The sequence below is a fragment of the Cuculus canorus genome, chromosome 4, assembly GCF_017976375.1.
Source record: "Cuculus canorus isolate bCucCan1 chromosome 4, bCucCan1.pri, whole genome shotgun sequence".
NCBI classification, from domain to species: Eukaryota; Metazoa; Chordata; class Aves; order Cuculiformes; family Cuculidae; genus Cuculus; species Cuculus canorus.
In genome coordinates this window covers 6,710,123-6,733,266 of record NC_071404.1, presented here as the reverse complement: position 1 = coordinate 6,733,266, position 23,144 = coordinate 6,710,123, and the positions used below count along the sequence as shown (strand labels likewise).

At 49.2% G+C, this 23,144-nt stretch overlaps 1 protein-coding gene across 2 annotated transcripts; it reads left to right on the top strand.

Moving 5' to 3' along the window:
* Positions 1–766: 766 nt before the first annotated feature.
* Positions 767–21,270, top strand: RPIA (ribose 5-phosphate isomerase A). 2 transcript variants are annotated; one of them, XM_054065373.1, is made up of 9 exons: positions 767–1,033; positions 8,022–8,082; positions 9,983–10,038; positions 13,127–13,186; positions 13,790–13,854; positions 14,196–14,264; positions 14,794–14,935; positions 16,163–16,262; positions 18,804–21,233. In XM_054065373.1, exons 1-9 carry the CDS (start codon positions 872–874, stop codon positions 18,899–18,901), a joined length of 813 nt encoding a protein of 270 aa, XP_053921348.1. In that variant the 5' UTR covers positions 767–871; the 3' UTR covers positions 18,902–21,233. The 2 variants fall into 2 exon arrangements, with proteins under 2 accessions (XP_053921348.1, XP_053921349.1); XM_054065374.1 differs by lacking the exons at positions 767–1,033; positions 8,022–8,082 and adding an exon at positions 9,729–9,876 and having other exon boundaries at positions 16,067–16,262; positions 18,804–21,270.
* Positions 21,271–23,144: the final 1,874 nt, after the last annotated feature.

The window sequence follows — 23,144 nt, the reverse complement described above, 5'->3', positions numbered from 1 at the left end:
CCTCACCACAACCTTCCAGTACCTGAAGGGGCTACAAGAAAGCTGGGGAGGGACTTTTCACAAAGGCTTGTGGTGATATGACGAGGGACAATGAGTATAAACTGGAGAGGGGCAGACATAAGACACAGACATAGACTAGACATAAGGAGGAATTTCTTCATGATGAGAGTGGTGAGGCACTGGCACAGGTTACCCAGAGAAGTTGTGGCTGCTCCGTCCCTGGAGGTGTTCAAGGCCAGGTTGGATGGGGCCTTGGGCAGCCTGATCCAGTGGGAGGTGTCCCTGCCCATGGCCAGGGGGTTGGAACTGGATGGGTGTTGAGGTCCCTTCCAACCTAAACCACTCTATGATTCTATATACACATTGATTAAACAAGTCTAGATGGAGGCTGTAGTGAGGTGGGTGTTGCTCTCTTCTCCCAACTGATAGGACAAGAAGGAATGGCCTCAAGTTTTGCCAGGGGATATTCAGACTGGACATTAGGAAAAATTTCTTCACTGAAAGGGTTCTCCGGCATTGGCAGAGGCTGCACAGGGGGGGGTGGTGGAGTCCCCATCCCTGGAGGTGTTTAACAGATGGGTAAATAAGGTGATTAGGGAAACGATTTAGTGGCGGACACGCTCGGCTGGGCTCGATCTCCGAGATCTTTTCTATCCCAGAGCTCCTGATCCCGAGTCGCGCGGGACCCGGGCGGGCGCAGCGGGGTCCCTGCCGTGCACGGTGGGAGCTGTAGTTCGCGGCTCGCAGCACTACAAATCCCATCCTCCCGCAGAAGGAGGGGGAGGAGGAGGAGGAGAAGGAGGGGAAGGCAGCGGCTCGCCCCAGGCTGCAGCCGGCTCGGGATTGCCCCCCGGGGGCGGGCCGCGGCGGCATGCGGCTCCCCCGCCGGCTCTCCCTGCTGCGGCCGCCCGGCAGGCTCCGAGCGGCGCTGGCAGCGGGGAGGCGCGGCGCGGCCCGCGGCCGGCACGGAGGCACCATGGCCGAGCAGGCCAAGCGGCTCGCAGCCTGCGCCGCCGTCGACAAGCACGTCCAGGTGGGGCGGAGCGGGGCGCGGGGGGACCGGGGGGACCGGGGGGACAGGGACCCCAGGGCACTGAGCGGTACTGAGGTGCCGGGATCCCCAGTAACCCGGGGTGGGACTCCCAGTACACGGGTTGGGAGTCCCAGTGCACCGAGTGGTACTGAGGTGCTGGGATCCCCAGTACATGGAGTGGGACCCCCAGTGTATTGAGTGGTACTGAGGTGCTGGGATCCCCAGTACACAGGTTGGGACTCTCAGTACACGGACTGGGACCCCCAGTGCACTGAATGGTACTGAGGTGCTGTGACTCGCATTACACGGAGTGGGATCCCCAGTGCACTGAGTGGTACTGAGGTGCCGGGATCCCCAGTACATCGGGTGGGATCCCCAGTACATGGAGTGGGACTCCCAGTGCACCGAGTGGTACTGAGGTGCCTGGATCCCCAATACATGGAGTGGGACTCTCAGTACACGGACTGGGGCAACGAGTGTACTCAATGGTACTGAGGTGCTGGGATCCCCAGTACACAGAGTGGGACTCCCAGTGCACCGAGTGGTACTGGGGTGCAATGACTCCTGTGCACTGAGGGGCACCGGGATGCAGGGACCCCCAGTACACAGACTGGGACTCCCAGTGCACGGAGTGGCACTGGTGATCGCAGACCCCAGTACACAGACTGGGACTCCCAGTCCATGGAGTGGCACCGGGGTGCAGGGACCCCAGTGCACATACTGGGACTCCCACTGCACCAAGTGGCACTGGGGTGCAGGGACCCCCTAGTTTCTGGAGTGGCACCCCCAGTGCCCAGAGTGGTACTGGGGTGCAGGGACTCCTAGTTCACCAGGAGGTACTGGTGGGACTCCTAGTGCACAGAGTGGCACCGGGGTGCGGGGACTCCAGTGCACTGAGTGGTACTGAGGTACTGGAATCCCCAGTGCATCGAGAGGGACCGGGGTGCTGGGACCCCCAGTGCATGGAGTGGCACCGGGAATTGGGGACACCAGTGCACAGAGTGGCACCAGTATGCAAGGAATCCAGTGCACTGAGGGGCACTGGGGTGCCGGCACCTCCAGTGCACAAAGTGGTACTCCCACTACACCGAGTGGCACCGGGGGGGGGGGGGGCAGGGACCTCCAGTGCATGGAGAGGTACCGGGCTGTGGGGACCCCCCAATGCACGGAGTGGCACCCCGAGTGCACGGAGGAGCAGCGGGGATGGAGAACCCCCAGTGCACAGGCAGCAGGGTGCAGGTGGGTGCACGGTGGGGCACTGAGGGGCAGAGACCCCCAGGGCATGGAGCGGCAGCGGTGGTCAGGAATCCCCGGTGCACTGAGTAATACCGGGATGCGGGGACCCCCAGGACATGGAGTGGCAGTGGGGATTGGAGATCCCCAGTGCACCAAGCGGTACTGGGTGTCAGAGACTCCCAGTGCACAGAGCGGTACCCCCAGTGCACAGAGTGGCACTGAGGTGTGGGGGCTCCAGTGCACCGAGTAGGACCTGGGATCAAGGACCCCTGATGCACGGAGTGGCACCGGGTGTCAGGGACCCCAGTGCACAGGAAGGCAGTGGGATGCAGGGACCCCGGTGCATGGAGTGGTACTGAGGTTCAGGAATCCCCAATGCACCGAGTAGCACCCCCAGTACATGGGCTGGCAGCGGGGCACAGGAACCCCCAGGGCACGGAGCGGCAGTGGGGATCAGGGGCCCCTAGTGTACCGAGTGGTACCCTCAGAGCTCAGAGTGGTACTGGGGTGCAGGGATCCCAGTGCAGGGACAGGGACTCTCAGTGCACCGAGTGGCACCAGGTGTCAGGGACCCCCAGTGCACAGAGTGGCACCCGGGAGAAGGGATCCCCAGTGCATGGAGTGGCAGCGGGCAGCAGGGACACCCCAGTTCCTGGTGTGGCACCCCTAGTGCACCGAATGGTACTGAGATACGGGGACCCCCAGTGCATGGAGTAGTACCGGTTGTCAGGGACCCCCAGTGCACAGAGTGGGACCCCCAGTGTGCAGAGTGGCACCGAGGTGCAGGGACTCCGGGGTCACCAAAGTGTGAGGATCCCACTGCATGCGGTAGCACTGGGGTGGGGGAACCCCCAGTGCATGGAGTGGCACCTTCACTGCACTGAGTGGCACTGGGGTGCCAGGACCCTCCAGTTTCTGGAGCAGCACCCCTAGTGCTTGGAGTGGTACTGGGGTGCAGGGACCCCCAAATGACTGGAATGGCACCCCTACTACAGCTAGTGGCACGCACAGAGTGGTACTCCCAGTGCACCAAGTGGCACCAGAGTGCCCGAACTCCCTGTGCACCGAGTGGCTCCGGTGTACAGGGGCTCCCAGTACATGGAGTGGCACTGGGGTGGAGGAATAGGTTCAGGGTACAGGGACTGTCTGTATATGGGGCCATCCTAGGGTGCAGGAATGGGCTTTGGGGAGCAGAGACACACCCGCCCAACCTCAACACCCCTTCCAGTACATGGAATGTACAGAGTGCAGGGACTCTCAGTGCACTGAGTGGCACTGGGGTGCAGGAGTGGGCTCCAGGTTGTAGAGACCCCCAGTGCATGGAGTGGTGCCCCTCGTACACAGAGTGGCGCTGGGGTGCAGGGAAGGGACCCCCGATGCATGGAGTGGCACCAGGGTGCAGGAATGGGCTCTGGGGTGCAGGAACACTCAATGCACAGAGTTGGCCGTGCAGTGCAGGGACAGCCTCAATGCACAGAGTGGCGTTGGGATGCAGGGAAACCCAGTGCGTGGCGTGGCTGTGGGGTGCATGGAGTCTTACAGTGCATGGATGGGCTCCAGGGTGCACGGTCCTCAACAGTGCATGGAGGAGCTCCGGAGTGGCTGTAGGGTGCAGGAATGGACCACAGAGTGCACAGAGTGGCCCCAGGGTGCAGGAACGGGCCATGGAGTGCATGGAGCTTCTGAGTGCATGAATGGGCTTTAGGTTGCATGGACTCCTCCAGTGCACGGAGCAGCCCTGGGATGCAAAGTGTTCCCAAGTACATGGAGTGGCCCCCAGGGTGCAGGAATTGCCCCACCTCCCCCGCAGCAATGCATATAGAGGCTTTGGAGTGCATGAACCTCCCAATGCATGGAGCAGCTATGGGATAGATGGAGTTTCCCAGTTGCATGGATCCCTCCTGTGCATGGAGCAGCTCCAGGATGCCCGAATAGGTTGTGGGGTGCACAGGCTCCTCACTCACCCCAAAGCACAGACGGTCCCAGAGTGCAAGGAGGACTCTAGGCTGCATGGACGGACCCCACCAAGCCTCTTCCTCCTTCCATAGACTTGTGCTCCTTTAGCTTGGAGGGAAGAGTGAAAACTACTTTTCCCCCGATGGTATCTGAGCTTGCCCAGCATCTGTCTTCCAGGCAGCAGCTCTGTTCCTTGCTCAGTTTAGCACAGTGCACCTGGAGTTTGGGCTAGTGTCTTGCACCTCTAAACTTTCACCATGCACCCTCCTGCAAGCTGGGCTGCTGTGGGAGATAAGCCTAATGCTGGATCCCGATCCCGTCTCCAAGTCCAGAGTGATCAGCTACTGCATCCTGTTTCCAAGAACCCGAGGAGGGAGCAACAGCCCCTAACCAAGGGCTTGGGTTGTGTCCTGTCCATTGTAGGGAGTGGATTTTAATGAGCCCTTGAGGTTTGAAATAGGGCTGGAGCTGTTTGAGTTTTGGCACTGGCTGATTATGAATGCTTGGAAGATCAACGGTTAAAAGTCATGCAGTGGTTTATCGCGCTGTTTGCTGTGCAAATCCTTTTGCAACAGCAGTGATGAAACAGTGTAGAGTCACTGCCAAAGACCTAGATGTTAGTGCTCAGGAAGGAAAAAAATTCCCTCTTCCTTCCTGCTCCCCTCCACTGGATTGGTATTTTAAGGCTCAGTTGCTGGTGGCTTCCCTTAGTGTCCCATAAATGCTTCCCTTGTTTTGCAGCCTCTCCTTCCTCTCAGCTGTCTGTACCTGGCCAATGTGCTTAAAAGCTGTTTGGGGGTGGGGAGGGACCCACAGTTGCATAAACCCCCCATTTCTTACCCAAAGCAATCCCCAAAGTTGCATGTAAGGGCTTGCAGAAGGGAGGATTTGTGTGTTGCAAGATGGAACTGAGCCATGACTGCTGCTGTGGGTTATTTTAGCCGAGTGCGCCTTTGATTTGCGCTAAAATGTGCCATTTCCTCCTGAAAAAGCTGGCCTTTGCATTGTTTTACGGTCAAGCAAACTTAGGATAATGTTTCTGGCTGTGTCCCAGCTGGTTAAAGTTCAGTGCTTGGCTAGTGATACTTATTAACTAAAACAGGCAGTGTCCAGGCTAACACTGCAATGCCTGTTGTGCAAGTTGGCTTGAAGCAATGGTGGAGAAGAAGGTCAGGGTCACCATGGAGTTAGATGGTCTCAGCTGTCAGAGAAAACCCATCTCCCCTTCGGTTTGCACTGGGAGGGTGCAGCTGCTGTTTGTAACAGATAGTTGGGTGTTTGGCTGTTAGAGCTATTGCTGTTAACGGAGGGAGCAGTGTAATCTCCAAAAGCAAAGCTGCAGATTCCCTTCCTTACATGATGGGAATATGTGGGAGATGTGACCAGCCTCAGAAACTGTGGGCTCTGGTGCCATCATGGCTTGGAGGAGCGAGGCTTGCACGGGGCTTGGGGCTTTAGAGCCGTAAGCTGCTTGAGGAGAGCTGGCTTTGCGTTTATACAACTCCAAAGGCAGGCCCTGTTAGTGTCTCCATTAGAAATGAAAAGGTGGGTGAGAGCTGTAGGTCCTGCTGCCCCAAAGGGCTGAGGATTAATAACGGGAAACTTTGGGCTTTGAACTGTGTTTACCTCCTGCTCTTTGCCCACGTTGATCCTAGTCTTGGAAACTTATGTCGCACCAGCCAGCCCGTATGGTGCTGCCGACAACTGCTTGCTGTGTGTTGCCTTGTTGGCATCTCCAATGGTGGGCATCATCCCTCAGCCTCTGGCTTAGTAGGGACAATGTTCTGGTCATTGCTGACTCTGCTTGTGGAATCTGCGTATGAGTCCTCAGCAGTGCTGTGGCTCAGTGCCTTGGTTTTATTTGCTGGAGTTTTAGTAAATGACCTGAAATGTCAATTGTTTTTGGTTGGAGTGCTGCTCCTTGGCACTCATAGCTGGACCTGTCCCTTGCACGCCTACCTTGCGCTCTGCTTGTCACCAGCATTCGCTTTGCCTTTGCTTTTAAAAGTGGTTGGGCTTGGGCTGGTTTTGCCCATGCTGTGCTCGAATTGGAGCTGAGGAGGTAGAGGTTGGAGCATGGTAAGGCAGGGGTTGTGACAACAGCAGTTTAGTCTGGTTTAAACTAGTTTTTTTTGGAAACTCAGTTGGCCTAAGGTCTTGCCAATGCCTGAGGGGGTGTGCTTCACACCTCTTCATTGGTATAATGCCTTATGTTTATTGCCAGGAATAGGCTGGCACCCTTGTAAGCTCTTCCTGCTTTATCACAATGGAGTGGCTGATGCTTTCCCTATGCCTTTAGGCCTTCAGATGCTCCAAGAACCTGTCCCACTCTATAGAAATGAGGGCAGAGAGAAGAAACTGCCTCTTCCCAGGTCGCAACAAGTCTCTTGGAAATACTGGTACTACCCTTGTCATGCCAGCCTCCGTGCAGCATTGCTTGCCCCTTCCTTGGCTGGCCGTGCCCTTCAAAAAACCTCAGGAGCTATTGGGTTTCTGCTGGCAACGTTGCTGGTGTGCAGCTGCAATCTGTTGCGTTCCTTGTCTTCTGCAGAGTCACGGTGATTAGTGAGGCCTAGGATATAAGCCTAGTCTCTGGTTGTGTGTTGAGTATTGGAGAACTTCTGGGTGTTTAAGCTTTTAACCTGCAGAAGCAAGGGAAATCGTTAATTCTAGGAGAATGTGACCTGCCTTGAGTTCCACCTCTCCAGACAAGCTTGCTGCCAGTAAGATTTTAGCTGGTTGCAATGCTGCAGGTGTGGCTTTTTCCACAGCTCCTGACCTCAGGATTTGCTGCACATGGAGAAAGAGCTTCAGACCTGCCTAATGTCCAAGAGATAACATACAACAGCTCTGCGCCTGCATCTCTGGCTGACTCAAAGTCTTTCTCATCTGAAGTCTCTGTAGCGATATTGGGCTTCCTTAAGTTAATTTAAGCTTTAGATTCCATCCAAAGAAGGGGAATTACGTTGAAAATTGGAAGTGTGCAAGGGGCTGCAGGTAGTTCTCAGTGGATGGGTGACTGAGCTGATAATAAACAGATACTTACATCGCAGAGCATCTTCTTGCAGAGGTAAAACAATTGCACCCATCCGGCCTCAGCCTGCAGCACCTTTTATAAGTGTGTCTGTGTTTTGGATGAGATAGTATCGATCCTTCTTAAACAACACCACAAGCAGAGAAAGTCCAGGGCTGAGCTTTGTCCAGGGCATATGATGACAGCCTCACCCATATTCCAAGTGTGTTTCTGGACTCTGTTCATATAGGCGGTTGTATACTCTGTTCCGGAGGCCGGTCTTTGTTATACTCTAGGAACTGCTGCTGTGCTCTTTGCTTTGGCTGCTGGTGCATCCATAGTGTTTACTAACAATACCGTTGGCAGCAAACCCATGCTTTTACTGTGCGGCTTCCTTGGGAGATGTTATCTTGACGTTGTTTCAGACTCTTCCTCTGTGATATTGTCTGAAACTCCCAGCTTTTCTGCAGGAGAGGGTGCATGGAGTGCCATCAGCCAGCAGTTGTGTGCATTAAAGCATCGTGGGATTCAGACCATGGGGGTACTTAGCAAGCACATGTCTGTCAATGAGAGGGCAAGTTGCTTGAAACCCCTTAGCAGTGGTCATGCCCTTGCTGGCACAGCGTGTTCCCTTCCTTGCCTGCAGCGAGCTAAGACAGTGTACATCTCTGTACAAGGTTCCTCTTGCATGTGTTTATAACGTTGATTCTAGCAGCATAAGCAGAAGAGCCTTTGTGCCGAGTCCTCAGTAACAGCTCTCCTCTGCTTCTCTTTGATTTGCAGAACAATCAAGTTCTCGGGATTGGAAGTGGTTCTACGATTGTGCATGCAGTGCATCGATTAGGTAGGATGCTCCCCTTCGTGTCCCCTGCAGAAAGTTCCCTTGTCCAGCTGCCCTAACAACTTGAAAAACATGCTAAATCCTCTGGATACAGACTTAGAGTTGGTGTGCTGGGTCTATTCACCCACTGCTGTGTCCTTCTTAAAGCTGAAGGTTAAAACTGGGTCTTGTGCTCCAAATTTATTGCATAGAGTCCTGAGGAGGTAATGATTTGCCATGTGTTCTCCCCCTACAGCCAGGCAAAGCACTTTTTTGGCACCCACCACAAACTGGAGCTAAACCCCCCTGTTTCCTTCCAGCTCTGCTTTGTCCTAACTTGCTTTGTGGCTTTGGGCCATGCAGCTGCTCTGCTTCCGTTAACCCATTCGTATGCAGCAGATACTGCTTGCTCTCATCCACATTATTCATATTCAGGGTCCCGCTGAGGTGTGATGGAAATGAGGAATGAAATCCTGCTACACTTCTTTTATACCCTGAAGCTAGGTTTATCCACTTGCCTGAGGTGCAGGTTTACATAGGATGTGATTCAGAAAATTTCAGCAAAATATCCAAGTGAGACAAATGCGATTTTGCAAACTGAATGTGAGGGTAATTATGCCAAGGCCTCATTACAGAGGGTGCAGTGGTTTAAAGTTTCCTTCCCAGGACACTCTCAGCCCTGAGGTAGATCTGCCCAGAGGAGGTGCCGTACCTTGGATGCAAACCAGATCAGCCATGCGCGATGGATCTGGAGTACAGCATCAGCCCTGTTGTTCATGGATGGTTTGCTTGGACACAGAGAGGGGCTCTTGTTTGGAAGCAGAGTTCCGTGTGTCCCACCTGGGTGGCTCTGTGTGGCTGCAAAGTCCCCTTGTGACCTCCAGCTTCCTTGAGCAAAGCCATCCCCAGCCCACCACAGGCGAGCAGGGAGGAGGTCTGAGCACAGCACAGTCCTTTGCTTCCCAAGGAAACAGCAGAGATCATTCTGTGCCTGTTCCTTGGCACTGACCTCACCCCATGCTGTGTGTCCTATACACTTATTTTTCTGGGAGCTGGTTTGAGAGCAGCGGTTCAGCTTTCTGGGTTTGGCTCAGTATTGCAGACACTCTAAAACAGAATCAACCCCTAAATAAATAGGTGTAGTTTTTAAAGTGCATTGCCTGTTCCAGGCTGCAAAGTCTTGAGTTTTAATGTCTACTGAGTGCATTAGCACTGGGATGCGAGTTGTAACAAAATAGAGCCCCATTTGTTGCATCTTCAGTCTTTCCAGCAGCAGCATTACCTTGAAGCCCGCATGCTTGCTCTGCTACGAGAGCTGTTGCTGACTGTCAGACTTGTGGCTCATGTCTAAGTATTGTAATTGCTAAAATAACATTTTGTCCATAATGATATCTTAGTAATAGATTTTAGTCATTTGAGGTTAACCTGAGGGGAGGAAATATTTCCTTCCATTTAATGGAATACTGTATTTTATTAGTCCCTTCCCTGCCATATATTTAAATGTTCTATAATAAATGAATGTGATGTCCCCAAGGCAACAAGCCAGAAAGCCTTTCAGACAGCTGCTGGAGCTCTCTGTTTACAAGGAGTGCAGCAAAAACCTGTCTAATGGAGTGAGAGAGGGGAGCAGGGCTGATTTCCCAGGTGCTGATTTGCTGACGAGGCTCTTCAGCTGCTGAAGTTAGTGGCTCATGGTATCTTGGGCTGAGCTAGGGTGTACGTTTAAACATTTTTGACTGTAGAAACTGAGCCTTAGCCTATGCAGGGTGGCACCTGTTTGCATTTTGAGCATGATTGAGTTATTAGCAAGCCAAGCAAGTAAGTGCAGTGATTCAAAGGCACTGTTCTGGACTGATTTCTTAAAGTGAAATTGGTGTGTTTTTTCCTTGTGAACAAACTGAGGCTTCTGCTTTTTCTCCCACAGCTGAGCGGGTTAAACAGGAGAACTTGACAATTGTCTGCATCCCTACGTCTTTTCAGGTAAGTGCTTTCCTCCTTTGCTTGCTGCTAGTTCTAACACTCACACAGGGGATCTTCCCTTTGGCCGTGGGAGGCACCCATGCCGCTCTCTGGACTGGATAACTGCCATGTGATTTAACTGAAACACTGGTGAAAGCAGCCATGATGCAGCCTGCAGATGGGCCTCATGAAGTGGTGGTAATCGTGCTGTGTTACCTTGACCTGAGCTACTGGGATGCTGTTGTGCTAGGAGGCGTGTTTTGAATGTGTGCAGTACCTCTGGTTATGTCAGTGTTGGCTGCGTGACTTACTCTGGATTCCACTTACAGAAAAATGCTGTTCAAAGTGGTGAACTGGACTCATAATGCAAACTCATTGGAGACACCGAGTCTTCTTTGTTTCTGTATCAAGCCCTGAAAGCTGTAAAAAGTCACAGTGCAAACTATAATAGCAAGCTCATGTTTTTTTCAGGAGGAACTTGCAGTGCATCAACTGGCTTTTGTAAGAAACTGCAGAAGAGAAATCAGCTGAATCTTTCCTCTGCTGTGCAGCTTTTGCAGGGATTGGTTTGTACCAAGCCAGCTGTTGAGAGGTTTACAGGGAGAATGTGGCTTGGTGGTGAAAGTCAGAGATGCTGGGGAAGCTTCTGAACTGCTTCCATGCCTTGTAGGATCTGGCTTTGGTCTCTGCCGCTGTTCTCTAGGGTGGGAATGTGCTGCAGAGGAGCAGCTGTCACCTTGTCCCCTTCGGGCAGGGAGAGGTGACATGGTGACCTGTGAGGTTTTCAAGGTTGGATGACAGTGCCCTGGTCTAGGAATTGTGCGTGTGCCCTTCCCATGGTCCTTAGGATTGTACTTTTATCACCACTTTTTCACTGTGAGGACAATCAAGCAGTGAAGCAGGCTGTGCAGAGTCCATCCTTTTCAAGACCTGAGGTAGTAAAGTTCTGAGCAACCTGGTGACTGACCCTGCTTTGAGCTGGAGGTTGGATAGAGACCAACCTGAATTACCCTAATATCTTATGAAAACTTAACATCCTCCTACCTGGCAGGTGGTCTGTAAGTGTGAGTGTGGGGTGATGGTACTCTCTTCTCAGCTCTTGCAAACAGCCAGTGGCCGAGTGAGGGATAATACAAACTGCTGCACAGGGCAAAAAGTGGAAAAAAAATTTTTTTTCTCTTTTTTAACCTGTATCAGTACTTCTGTTGCATATATGATGTGTGGTGAGAGTCAGTCTTTCACCTGTCTAAAATGATCCCCATCCTGAGATCCCATGTCCATTTTAATCTAGGAAAAGTGCTCCGTGTTTAGTCATTAGGTCTTACAGAAAACATTGACAAAGCTTTCATAGGGAGTGTGGGCTGGAGCCTGTCCGGCCTTAAAGTGTTGTTATAGTTCCTGTAACACTACAGAGTTTCTTACTAGTAAAGAAGAAAGGTGGTGGTAAAGGGAAGAGATAGGCTGTACATATGCACAAGCCAAAATCCCCTGGATGCGGGGCTGCCTCATATCTCCTGCAGTCTCTTAGACCTCAACCATTTCAGAGTGAAGCATTCCCAGGTCAGCAAAACAGCGTCTTATTTTCACTATGTACAGGTGTAAATGGCTGCCTGAGGTCACTGGCAAGGAAGAATTGGTTTCAGTGGGCTTTTATTCTCCTCCCTTCCCTGTTGTCAGGTTGGGTGTTTCCATCACCATCACTAAAGCTAGAGCTGGGGTAAGTATCTCCCTTGGCTTTTGTGGTGTTCCTACTTTTCACCCAGATGTGTGCTGAGAGCACAGAGTGAGACCGTTCTCGGCAAGTGCTGCACAGTTACCAACGCTTTTCCCCTAGTTGTGGGAGCTCTGCTTTTGATTGGTGCTGGTCTGCTCGCATCGCCTGGCAAGCAAAGAGCCTGAAGAGAGCCACCTCGTTTCCACACTGCTTAAGTGTGTTCAGGATCTGGCCTGCATGTACAGCACAGTGGTTTCCAGTGCTTTCAGTTCCTCAATAATTCTTTACAAGGAAACTGTGTAATGAATGTAAACCTACTGATTTTTATTCTTTTAATTTTGTGAGTCTTTAGGGAATCCTAGTGCACAGATCAAGATCCCACAGCCCATGGGTGTTAAAATGGCATGTTATGTAATGCCACAATAAAGGATTCAAGTCATACCTCATTGCCAGGAGTACTACCTGCTAGTTCTTAAGGTTTCTGGGGTGCCAATACCTGTGACTGATACACTTTGTCAGTGTTGGCGGGTAAAATTCATGGGAATGGGTTGATCCAGGCTATCACACTGGAGTTTCTTGGAATAGCTACAGCATTGTAGGAAGTTCAGACTCAAGCAGAGTCTGTGCAAGGAGGAAGTCTTACTCAGGTGATGATTTGTATATACAGGAAATTAAACCAATTCAAGATTCTGTAATCTTGAACTTCCATTTAAGCTGACTGACCAAGTGGAGGGTAACTTCAGTCCAAGTGGAGGGTAATTCTGGCTGCTCTGAGTTGTATTGCCACTAGAGGGAAATACACAGCTAGTTTAGTAAAAGAAGATCGGAGCCACTCAACAGCTGTTCCAGGAGGCTTTCCACATTTTTTCCATGAGTTGTGCTTTTCTTTTTTGCTTTTATTTTGATTCTTTCCAATATGAAAAATATTTTCATTGTTAGTCCTGTACTAGGTGTAAATATTTCATTTTCTTGCTCCCATTATTCAGCCAAAGGAAACCAGAGGGGCTGGATGGGTGCAAGGGAGAATGATGTCCAAACTGAAACAACATAACTCTCAAAAAATCACGTAACTGCTCTGATGCTTACATAGAAGTGATTCCCACCACATTGGTGTGGCTTCCCACATTTTAATACAGAGATACCTGGACTCAGGAGTTCTGTGGCACCATGTGAGCATTTTAGTTCAAATCAGCAGCAGGGTTTTCTTTTTATTAAAATAATCTGTTCTGGAAGCATCATTTTCTCCTCACCACGCATTCCCGCTGCTGGCTGCAGCTTCTTAACCAGCTCTCCCAGGAAGACTCCATCCCAGCTACAGCTGAGGGAATGACACCACGAGTCTGTTTTCCTTTCCTGCTGCCAGTAAACGGTGTTTACTGTCTTCTTGATACACAGGCCCGTCAGCTGATCCTGCAGAATGGCTTAACGCTAAGTGACTTGGACCGACATCCAGAGGTAAGTGGAAGTGCGGAGGTGAGACCTCAGCTGACCTGCCTTTAACCTGGTTCTTCATAAACGACTAGGTTGTTTTGTCCCTGCCTAAAGAAGAGAGTCTAGGCAGCCATGCTGCTGAACATGAGCGAGAACTACCTTAGTTTATTATTTTCCCCAAGCCTTACTCTTGGCTTAGTGCTTGTCCCTTTAGCTGGCAAGTACGCTGCCAAGATGTGTTTCCTCCAGGTGTTTGGCACTTCTTCCAGGCTGAAGAAGCCCCCTCTTTCAGGCTTGCTGGCCTGAAATGGGGATATGGCATTGCTGAAGTGTTGTGACCAAGGTTTTCCCTTGGAGCCTCTTGCCGCTCAGCTGACAACAGCAGAGCTTGAAATGTGCTTTGGAGTCCAGCAGTTGTTTTGCGTTTTCTGCTTGCATGCGTATGGCTTACCTGGGGCTGGTGTCCTTGGGCAGCTGATGAGATGCTCGTCTCTGGTCAGGCTGGCATCAAGGTGGTCCCAGCTCTAGTGACATTTCTGGCTGGTGGTTGGGACCTGAGCTGCGCCGAGATTAGCACCTGCATGCTGCGTGGGAGAAGTTTCCACACCGTTTCTCCTCTTCCTACAGCTTGACGTTGCCATTGATGGAGCAGATGAAGTGGACTCTGACCTCAACCTTATCAAAGGTGGCGGGTGAGCCTTGCTGTCCGTCTATCTGTGCACGGTGCTGGTGGTGGGTGGCCCTCTGAGTGTCCTTTTCTGGCTGCGGATGGCTCTGGGGTGGGTTGGAGAGGCTGATGGGATCCCATGCAGGACCGTGCATGCACTTGCAATGAGAGATGGCTCCAGACTGAGAGTGTGTGCAAGGGACAAGGAGGATAAAGCAGGGGACAAGGTCAAGGGCCCTGATGTGGGACAATAGCAGCACCAAAACCAGCAAGAACACAATCGAGGGCACTGGACTTTAATACTGTTGGTCACACTGAGGAACAGTCCCTCTTCTTATTTTAAAAACTTTTATTTCCCCTTTGCAGTGGTTGCTTGACCCAGGAGAAGATAGTTGCAGGATATGCAAAATGCTTCATCGTTATTGCCGATTATAGGTAAAAATATTACTATTCATTATACCTATCAGTCCCACGGGAGGATTCATATGGTCCTATATGAGTCCGTTATTGTCCTTCCAGTGGGCCAGGGGAGCAGGAATAGGTGGAAAACAGCCTGACTTCCAGTGCTTCAGCAATTCAATTTAGCTTTTTTTCTTAATTTTTGCCTTGGCAAGTCTGGTTAGGAGTCAGGGGAGCTTGTGGGGAAGTGGCTGTTCTGCTCTTTCAGCTCACTGATAGTCAGCAGTAGAATAAAATTTCCCTGCTGTACATACAGCTGTGGGGCTGTAGAGAAAAATAACTTGTGTTCTGCTTATCCAAAACATGTCAAAACAAAGCTTATGAGTGAATAGAACATCATGCATTAAACGGGTTCTTCCTACACATGTTCATATGTGGATGGATTGCTGTGCCCTCCAGGGCCTTTTGCCTGAGGGGTTTGCAAGAGGTGATGTGATAAATGCATTTTGTTAATGGTGTTAGCAATGCAATGTCTGACACTAATCCCACCTCTAAATGTTCTTAGGAAAAAATCAAAGAGCCTTGGGGAGCAGTGGAAGAAGGGGATTCCCATCGAAGTCATCCCCATGGCTTATGTCCCCGTCACCAGAGCCCTGACCAAAAACTTTGGAGGTGCTGTGGAGTTGCGGATGGCTGTTAGCAAAGCGGTATGTGTCCCTGAGCAGCCCTGCTTCCCCAGAGCAGCCACCTGAACGTGGGTGAACGGAGGAGCAGAGGTCTGGCCTTTCATCTAATGAAATCTGGACTTTCACTCCTGCGAGTGACATTTTGTGTAATTCCTCGTAATTACACTTCAATGAACTGTGTGTTTAGGCTGCTCATGGGAAGTCTCTCTGGCTATGTCTCCTAAAGCGTGCATCCCTGAGCAGGGAGAGGAGGGATTGCCAGCCCAGGTTTGACCTGCTGCTCTGCAGAGATGCTGAGGAGCTGGAGAGCAGTCTGCGCTGTTGAAGAGGGTCTTGAGCTGGGGGGACAGCTCACGCTGTCCCAGGCTCTTCTGTACCACACAGAGCCAGACTAAGTTAAAACTGAAGCTGCTTTGTCTCCACTGCCACTCTTGTCTCCTGACTTGGGCAGCAGGGCTTCAGCCCATGTCACATGGCAAGGGAAGAGAAGAGCTGTCTGCAGTAAGGGCTGGAGTTATTGCCTGAAGGTTGAATACTTGTATTCATGTGGGTGATCCCAAGAGGAAGTAGGGACTGCATTTGAGAACCTGAGAAGAGCAAACCAGTCATTCTCTGTGAACCCAAGACCAGTTTTGCTCGAGGAATGCACATTGATGCTACTCCAGCATGAGCTGTGTCCTTGGAGTATGCTGGTCCCTCCTAGCACATGTGGTTGCAAACCTTGCTCAGTGCTGCTGAAATGCCTTCTCCACAGCCCCAGCTGTCTCTTGCTCTGTTGAAAGGACCCAATTGCTCCTTCTGTTGGTCTTGAGAGAGTGCTGGGCACGTCGGGTGTGCTGACGTCCAGCAGTTTTTCAACTCCAAAACCTCCCCATGGCATCCAGCAACACACTTATCACTGGGGTAGAGGGGACTTATTTTGGCTTCCGTTGCCTGTAATAGTCTTTTTAGGACATCGATGGAGTTTTACTCTTGTGAAAAGGCTCCCCTGTTTCAGTGATGAAATTGCATTGTTTTTTCCAGCTTCTCCATGACTCTCTCTGTGTAGGAGAATGAAGAGCAAGCAGTTGCCTTAGGCGATGCTTTTATTTACAGGCTTATTGTGGACTGCCTTTATTTACTTGAATGATGACTCTCTCTAAACCGTTGCAGCAGGGACGGCTGCTCCCGGTGAGAAGCTGTGACAGTCCCTGGCTGTACTCACTAGACAAGGATCTCACAGTGCTGACAAATGGGTTTGATTCCCAGGGCCCCGTGGTGACAGACAATGGGAACTTCATCCTAGACTGGAAGTTTGACAAGGTTCATGAGTGGAGTGAAGTGAACACTGCTATAAAAATGATACCAGGTAACGTCTGTGATATTTTTAAAAAGACAAAAGCTAGCTTGAGGCTTGGTTTGTGCGAGACTGACTGTGGGAGCTCTCTCCTGGTTAGGAGGAAACGTATGTGTGTTTACTGCCCTCTTATGGGTCCATACTTTTTGTTTCTGCTTGAGAGATACGTCAGTTGAATTCGTACAACTGTACTCCTGCGTATTCCCATGTGGTGGTGAGAACTTGGGACAAAACTGGGTGACTTATGATACTGTTTTCCATTAGGCATGCCAGTCCTTTTCTTTCTTCCTCTCCTTATACCCATTTAGAGAGGGGCTTTTAATGGGAAACAATGGTGGACTCTGGAGGGACGGCTTATACTTGGTTACAAGTATTTTCCAGAAGCTGCTTATAGCTCTGTATCCCATTACCGTTGTGTGGCCCTACGGGCTCACCTTGCTTTGAGAGCACAGCATATCTCAGCTGTTGCTGTATCTGTTGCTGTGCAAGAGAGAAGCAGTGGCCAATCACACTGCAAACCAAACACGCTCTCTGCATGCACTCCTGCGTTGCATGAGACCAGCTGTGCAGGCTGGAGCTGCTTCTGGATGCTTCTGGTCTGCTCAGAGCTGTGGCACTGACTGGACTGGAAGTCTGGCACAACCACACCTGGATATATTTCTGGTTATCTTGGTAAAGGCTGCTCTCAAATCTGATCAGCTTTTGAATACGTATTGTTGTATCTTTTATCTTTGAATTGATCCCAGATCCCTGCCTGCCTCTGAAGTCCATAATACAATTGCCTTCACTCACTGTGCATTGTCAGAGCATGCAGGAACAAGGTGGGATCCTGTTGCCAACAACTTGGTGTCCCCACAAAGCAACAATATATTCTTCTGGCACCATTAAAATACAAGAGCAGGATGTCTTGTCAGCGGGCTGGAGCACCTTCCATAAGCAGACAGACTGAGAGAGTTGGGCTTGTTCAGCCTGGAGAAGATTCAGGGGAGATCTTGTAGTGACCTCCCAGTACCTGGAAGGGGATACAAGAAAGCTGGAGAGGGACTATTCATAAAGACTTGTGGTGACAGGACGAGGGGGAACGGGTATAATCTGGAGAGGGGCAGATTTAGACTAGACCACCATGAGAGTGGTGAGGCACTGGAACAGGTTGCCAAGGGAAGTTGTGGCTGCCCCATCCCTGGAGGTGTTCAAGGCCAGGTTGGATGGGGCCTTGGGCAGTCTGATCCAGTGGGAGGTGTCCCTGCCCATGGCAGGGGGGTTGGAACTAGATGATCTGTAAGAGTCCCTTCCAACCCAAACTATTCTATGATTCTATGTAGGGTGCGTGAGGAGTCACCAGTAACTTCTAGTTGTGTCTTTTTGGTGGCTTTACTTCCTTCAATGATGCTTATAAGGCTGATTTACTGAAAATATACCCATTTTCATTTTCCTGCTTTAGGAGCAAACTGCTAGGATGCTACCTCAGTGTGTTTGTGACCTGAATTATTTTCTAGCACTTGCTTATAGCCAGCAGTAGATGGCACATTTGGAACTGTGGCAGGAGCAGATCTAAATCAGCTAGTGACCTGTCTAAATGAACTAGTGACCACAGCTGGTCTGGGCTATCTCTGGTGCATCATTTCATATCCTAATGTTGTTGCTGCCCATGGCTGTACAAGTTTTTGTATCCTTAGAACTTTTTCTGTGCAAGAAAGAAACAGTGGCCAGTTACAGTGTTCACAAACAAAACAGCCTCTCTGCAAGGACTTATTCCTCTCTGCAAGGACTTTATCACTTTTGCTCAAGAGAAGAAGGGGTGAATGGTGGTACCTGCTCCATCGTGGTGATGTGGAGTTAGTCTCTACGCCATTTGCTGCTCCGAAATGGGTTTGCTAAGCGGAGAATAGCATCTTCACTACCCAAAAGTGGATAGTCAGAACTGTAAAAGCCTGAGTACAGGGGTGATAGCAGGGCTCTGGCCACCTTGTGCTTGTGGCAGCCCTTGTTGTCTTGTTTGTTTCTACCTTTGTAGCTTCTGGATGTCGTCTCAGTGATCACTGTGAAGTTAGGTACATTGCAAAGGTACATTTGCAAATGGGCTACAGGTAGCAGAGACAGCATCAGATCTGCTGTTTCTGAAGATCTGAAGAATCGTTATTGAGGTGTTCTGTAACAGGATAGTTTTTCTAATGTGTTTAAAGGCAAAGTGAGTAAGCCTGTAGCTGCACGTAGCTTCCTTTTGCTCGTGAGTCGTCAGATGGCTGAAAATGCCACACTTGTGATTGTGTTGTTGTAATGGTGGTGGCTGGGGTGGTGTGAACGTTGTGTGTGGGGCACTTTGGGAGTTGTTTCTCACTCTGGAGACAGCTCCCTCTGGGAGTGCCTGTGTGGAGAAGACTTTCTGGATGCTTCCTGGAAAGCTGATGCAACATCACCCAGGTTGGTCACCTCTCTCCAAACCTCTGGTGGAGGCATTAGTGCCTTTTAATGAATAGAAACATGGTCATAGCAGAGGATTTGAGCAATGAGGTGGCTCTGGTGCTAACCAGCATGTGAACTCTTGTTCTGCAGGTGTGGTGGAGACTGGACTCTTCATCAACATGGCAGAGGTGGTGTATTTTGGCATGGAGGATGGCTCAGTCAGCGTGCGGAAGAAGGAGCCTCGCTGATGCCAACATGCTGCTGGCTCTGCTTTGCCTTCAGCCAGTTTGATTCAGCTGTTGTAATGATGCCAACCTTGCCTTAACGAGCAGCGGTTATTGCAGAAGATGAATGGGAAGTTGATCAGAATCCGCTGACATGATACTGAATGTCTTTTTTTAAAAAAACAACAAAAATGATACTCTATTTCTATATATATATATTTTTACTTTACAGGAATGTTGTCTTTTTTTAAATAATCATTTAAACAAATTGCTTTAATGTTTTTATTTTATTTTCTAAGAAATACTTACCAAAAAGAATACTCCTCGTTTTGTGTTTTGGTTTTTTTTTTTTTTTCTTTATTCAAACAGAACTTGAACCCTTCTGGTTGCTCATAGCGTTTAGTGACTGAGGTCAGAAACACAATCCTAATGCATTGTTCCCAACCACCCTGGCTGGGAGAGTGATGCTCATAATGGGAGTGCATCCAGTTGGGACCTGATGATGCCTTATTTGGAACCTTTTTGGTTCGGTATTTTAAGCCTTTTATTTTTCTATACCACTGTTTTTTAATACTTCGGGATGTGTACTTGTCCTCTGTGCACATGACAATTCTCTGAGCCAATGGTGGTCTCTACATCCCTCTGTCTGGGACACTAATAAGGGCCTTTTCTGGGCCTCTGTATGGAGGAGATATTCATCCTTTGAGCCAAATTCTGCTCTCCATTAATTCAGTACCTCTGATTAAAGTTTGTTCCTGTAGCTGGAGATGTTTGGGACTTTGTCCTTGCAAACTGAGAGCAGAACTGAGTCCTTGATGAAGTTTACAGAAACATATTTGAGTAGCTTAGGGCAGCGTGGAATACTGTTAAATTATTTAAGGCAAATTATTTGATTTGGAGTGAAGATTAATTATCGCCCCTTGCCACTCATTGATTTGTGGAAGGATAGAGCAGAACGCACAGGAAAAACTGAGTCTTCCTGCCTAAATTTTCCACATGTAGCAGGAGAGAGACACTTGTTCAATATCTTATTCTCGGTGTATAGGTGCTTTGCATGGTTCTGGTGTCAAAACGCAAGCCCTCTCTTTGTGTTGTAGACACTGAAATAAAGAGCTGTTATACCGGAGCTGGTGGTAATTTGGTTTTTAAATTAACTATTTTGTGGACAATGGGACAGATCAAAGGGACAGATCAAAGTCAGGCTGACTTATGCTGTAGTTTGCCTCTTACAAGGGCCCTTCACCCAGGCCAAATTCACCCTTCTGCCTTTCGTTTCTTTTTGCTTAAGATAAATACATGAACCAGATTACTTAATCAGTACTTGTTGGCTGGTACTTGCCTCAAGACTGATTTAAATTTGCATGTCTTAAATTTGCATGTCTAAACCCTGCACATCTAGCTTCTTTTTACAAAAAAGTGCTATTTTTACATCTCTAAATTTTCCATTTTCTGCACATCTATTCTGTTAATTCTGAAGCACAAATAGGCTGCCATCCAGCCAACAACTTGCTGGAAACACTAGAGTACTCTTCCAACAAACCTGATGCTGCAGAAGCCGTATGTAAAACCCTGGTTCTTGCCATGGGCTGTTTTCAGATGCAACTTGGGCTCCTAATGTAATCCTAGATAAACAGAAAGCAATCAAGCAAAGCTTTGTGCCCAAGTGCCTTCTTGCTCAGCATGCTTCTGCAAATGAGATTAGCAGGAGCAAATGTTGCTGTTGACTCTCTTCTCTCTCTCTCTGAAATCAAACAGCTCCTTCTCAAAAAGCCAATAAAACCATTACTGCACCATTACTTTCTGGCCCTGCACCAGCTGTGATCTCATTCAGCTTTGTGCTTGGCAGGGGCTTGTTAAATCACCTGAAGGTGTCGGGTCCAGCTCTTTGAGCTTCTCTGGGTGCTTGGGATGCAGGTAGCACTGGTAGGTGCTTTTGCAACAGATGCCACTGCTGGACTAGGATTTTAAGCAGGTCATGGGCTGTGGGTTATGGATACAGAGTTCACTGTAGTACAGAGGTGGAATTAAAATCCCTGCAGTTTTGGAGAAAACTTGGTTTCTGAACCAGTTTTGGAGGATTTGTGCAGATTTCTTTTGTGCAAACTGCCACAGCTCAGATTTGCAGAGTGAGTGGATGGATTTTGGAGTTAAGGGGCTCTTAAGAAAGGTCTGGTCCTTTCCTTTGAAGGCTACCAGGCTTCTCAACCTCCAGGAGGTGTTGGAGTGTGTGAAAAGAAGGACTGGTGAAGGGTCTGGAGCACAAGCCTTAGGAGGAGAAGCTGAGGAAACTAGGGTTGTTTAGTCTGGAAAAAAGCAGTCTGAGGGGAGACCTTCTTGCTCTCCACAGCTCCCTGAAAGGAGATCATGGTGAGGTGGATGTCAATCTCACAAGTAACAAGTGATAGGACAAGAGGAAATGGCTTCAAGTTGCATCAGAGGAGGCTTAGACTGGATATTAGGAAATATGACTTCCCCAAAAGGGTTGTCAAGCATTGGAACAGGCTGCCCAGGGAAGTGGTTGAGTCACCATTCCTGGAGGTATTTAGAAGATGAATAGATTTGGTGCTTGGCGACATGGTTTAGTGGTGAATTTGGCAGTGTTAGTTTTACGGTAGGACTTAATTATCACCTTAAAGATCTTTTCCAACCTAAATGATTCTATGATTCTATCCTATGACCATACAGATCTTTGTCTGCCAGCATCTGTGGGGCACATACAGAGTGAAGGGAGTCCGTGCTCTCCTGCTGTGGCTTTGGCGCTCTGTGGCTGACATAGCCTGCTTATGCTGATGCCTCGCTGCCTAGCCGTGAGCATGTTTGGTGAAAACTGAAGGGGCAGGCAACAGAGGTATTTCTAGTCCCTGGTCCTTCTTTTTCTATACTATCACCAGTACTCTTATATATGTTTTTTTGGAGAGAGAATGGTTTATAGGTGAGCATGGCATGGTAGACCTTCACATAAAAACAGGCACTGCAGGTATCTATGACTTCCCTGGGTAGGGGCAGTTCAGCTGTGGCCATACCAGTGGGCTGCTCCCAACAACTCCTGAGCTTGAGTTTGTTGAATTTGTTTTTAACACCTTGGCTGGTTTGCACTGTGGCATATGCTTTGGACTTTGATTTTTCAAGGGACTCTTCAAAAAAGCCTTAATAAGCCTTTAGAGATGGGGCTACCACCTCTATTCCACCCTGCTTCCTTGCAGTGTGGGAAGAAGAGCAGGGACATGTTTTCAGAAGATGGCATTGGAAAAATAAATATCGAAAGCAGGTGGAGGGAATCATAGAATCACCAGTTTGGAAAAGACCTCTGAGATCATTGAGTCCCACCATTTGTGTCTGCCACTAAACCATATCCTCATCTACCTGTCTTTGAAATACCTCTAGCGATGGTGACTCAACCACCTCCCTGCGCAGCCTCTGCCAGTGCCTGATGACCCTTTAGGTGAGAAATTTGTTCCTAATGCCCAATCTGAATCTCTCCTGGCACACCTTGAGGCCGTTCCCCCTCATCCTATCACCTGTCACTTGCGAGGAGAGACCGGCACGAGGTGTCCTTTTAAAGCCCAAGGCAGGATGGCTGTGCTTATTTAGAATATGTTCTCGCAGTGGGTCCTGTTACCCGATACTGACTATGGTGAGACGATGCAGTTCTATCCCTGCACATAAACCCTGGCGTCACCTTTTGGACCGTGCACAGCGATTAATGCACAACTGATCTACCATTAGCTGTGAATTATGGATTAACTTGGCCCTGGAGAAAACAAACGTTTCAAGAAAGAGCAACAGCAGCGCTAAAATTAACGAGCAAGAGAGGTAATGAAACACCATTCCAAAAAAAAAAAAATAAAGCAATATAAATGTAGTAAGAGAGTGCTTCAGATTCAATTTAATTAACCTTTACTTAATAGGTTAAATAATTAAGCTGGATTAATTAAAATATGTAGAAAGAAATTAAGTGTTTAGTTAAAGTGAATCACCTTTTCCATGTTATAAAGCAACTATTACTGTCTGTCAAGTTTTTATTGTTGTCGCTGTAGGATGAGATTTATGATTGGACATGATTATTGTTCTGAGAAATGTGACATAAAAAGAGATGAAAATAATCAAACGGGCAGCATAGATTATGAGTGCTTTGTGTATTAAACCAAATGATTATGGCCAAAGTGATAATGAAAAAGTACGCATATTATAACCAGTGATAAAAATTAGCTGTAATGAACATTGGTAAGCTGTAATGAGTATTAATATCTTTTAAACATAAAGCCAG

Coding starts and splice junctions, on each gene's coding strand:
- RPIA (XM_054065373.1), top strand. CDS start 872: ATGCGGCTCCCCCGCCGGCTCTCCCTGCTGCGGCCGCCCGGCAGGCTC. Junction 8,083..9,982: donor GCATGCAGTGCATCGATTAG/GTAGGATGCTCC, acceptor TTTCTCCCACAG/CTGAGCGGGTTAAACAGGAG. Junction 14,936..16,162: donor GGATGGCTGTTAGCAAAGCG/GTATGTGTCCCT, acceptor TTTGATTCCCAG/GGCCCCGTGGTGACAGACAA.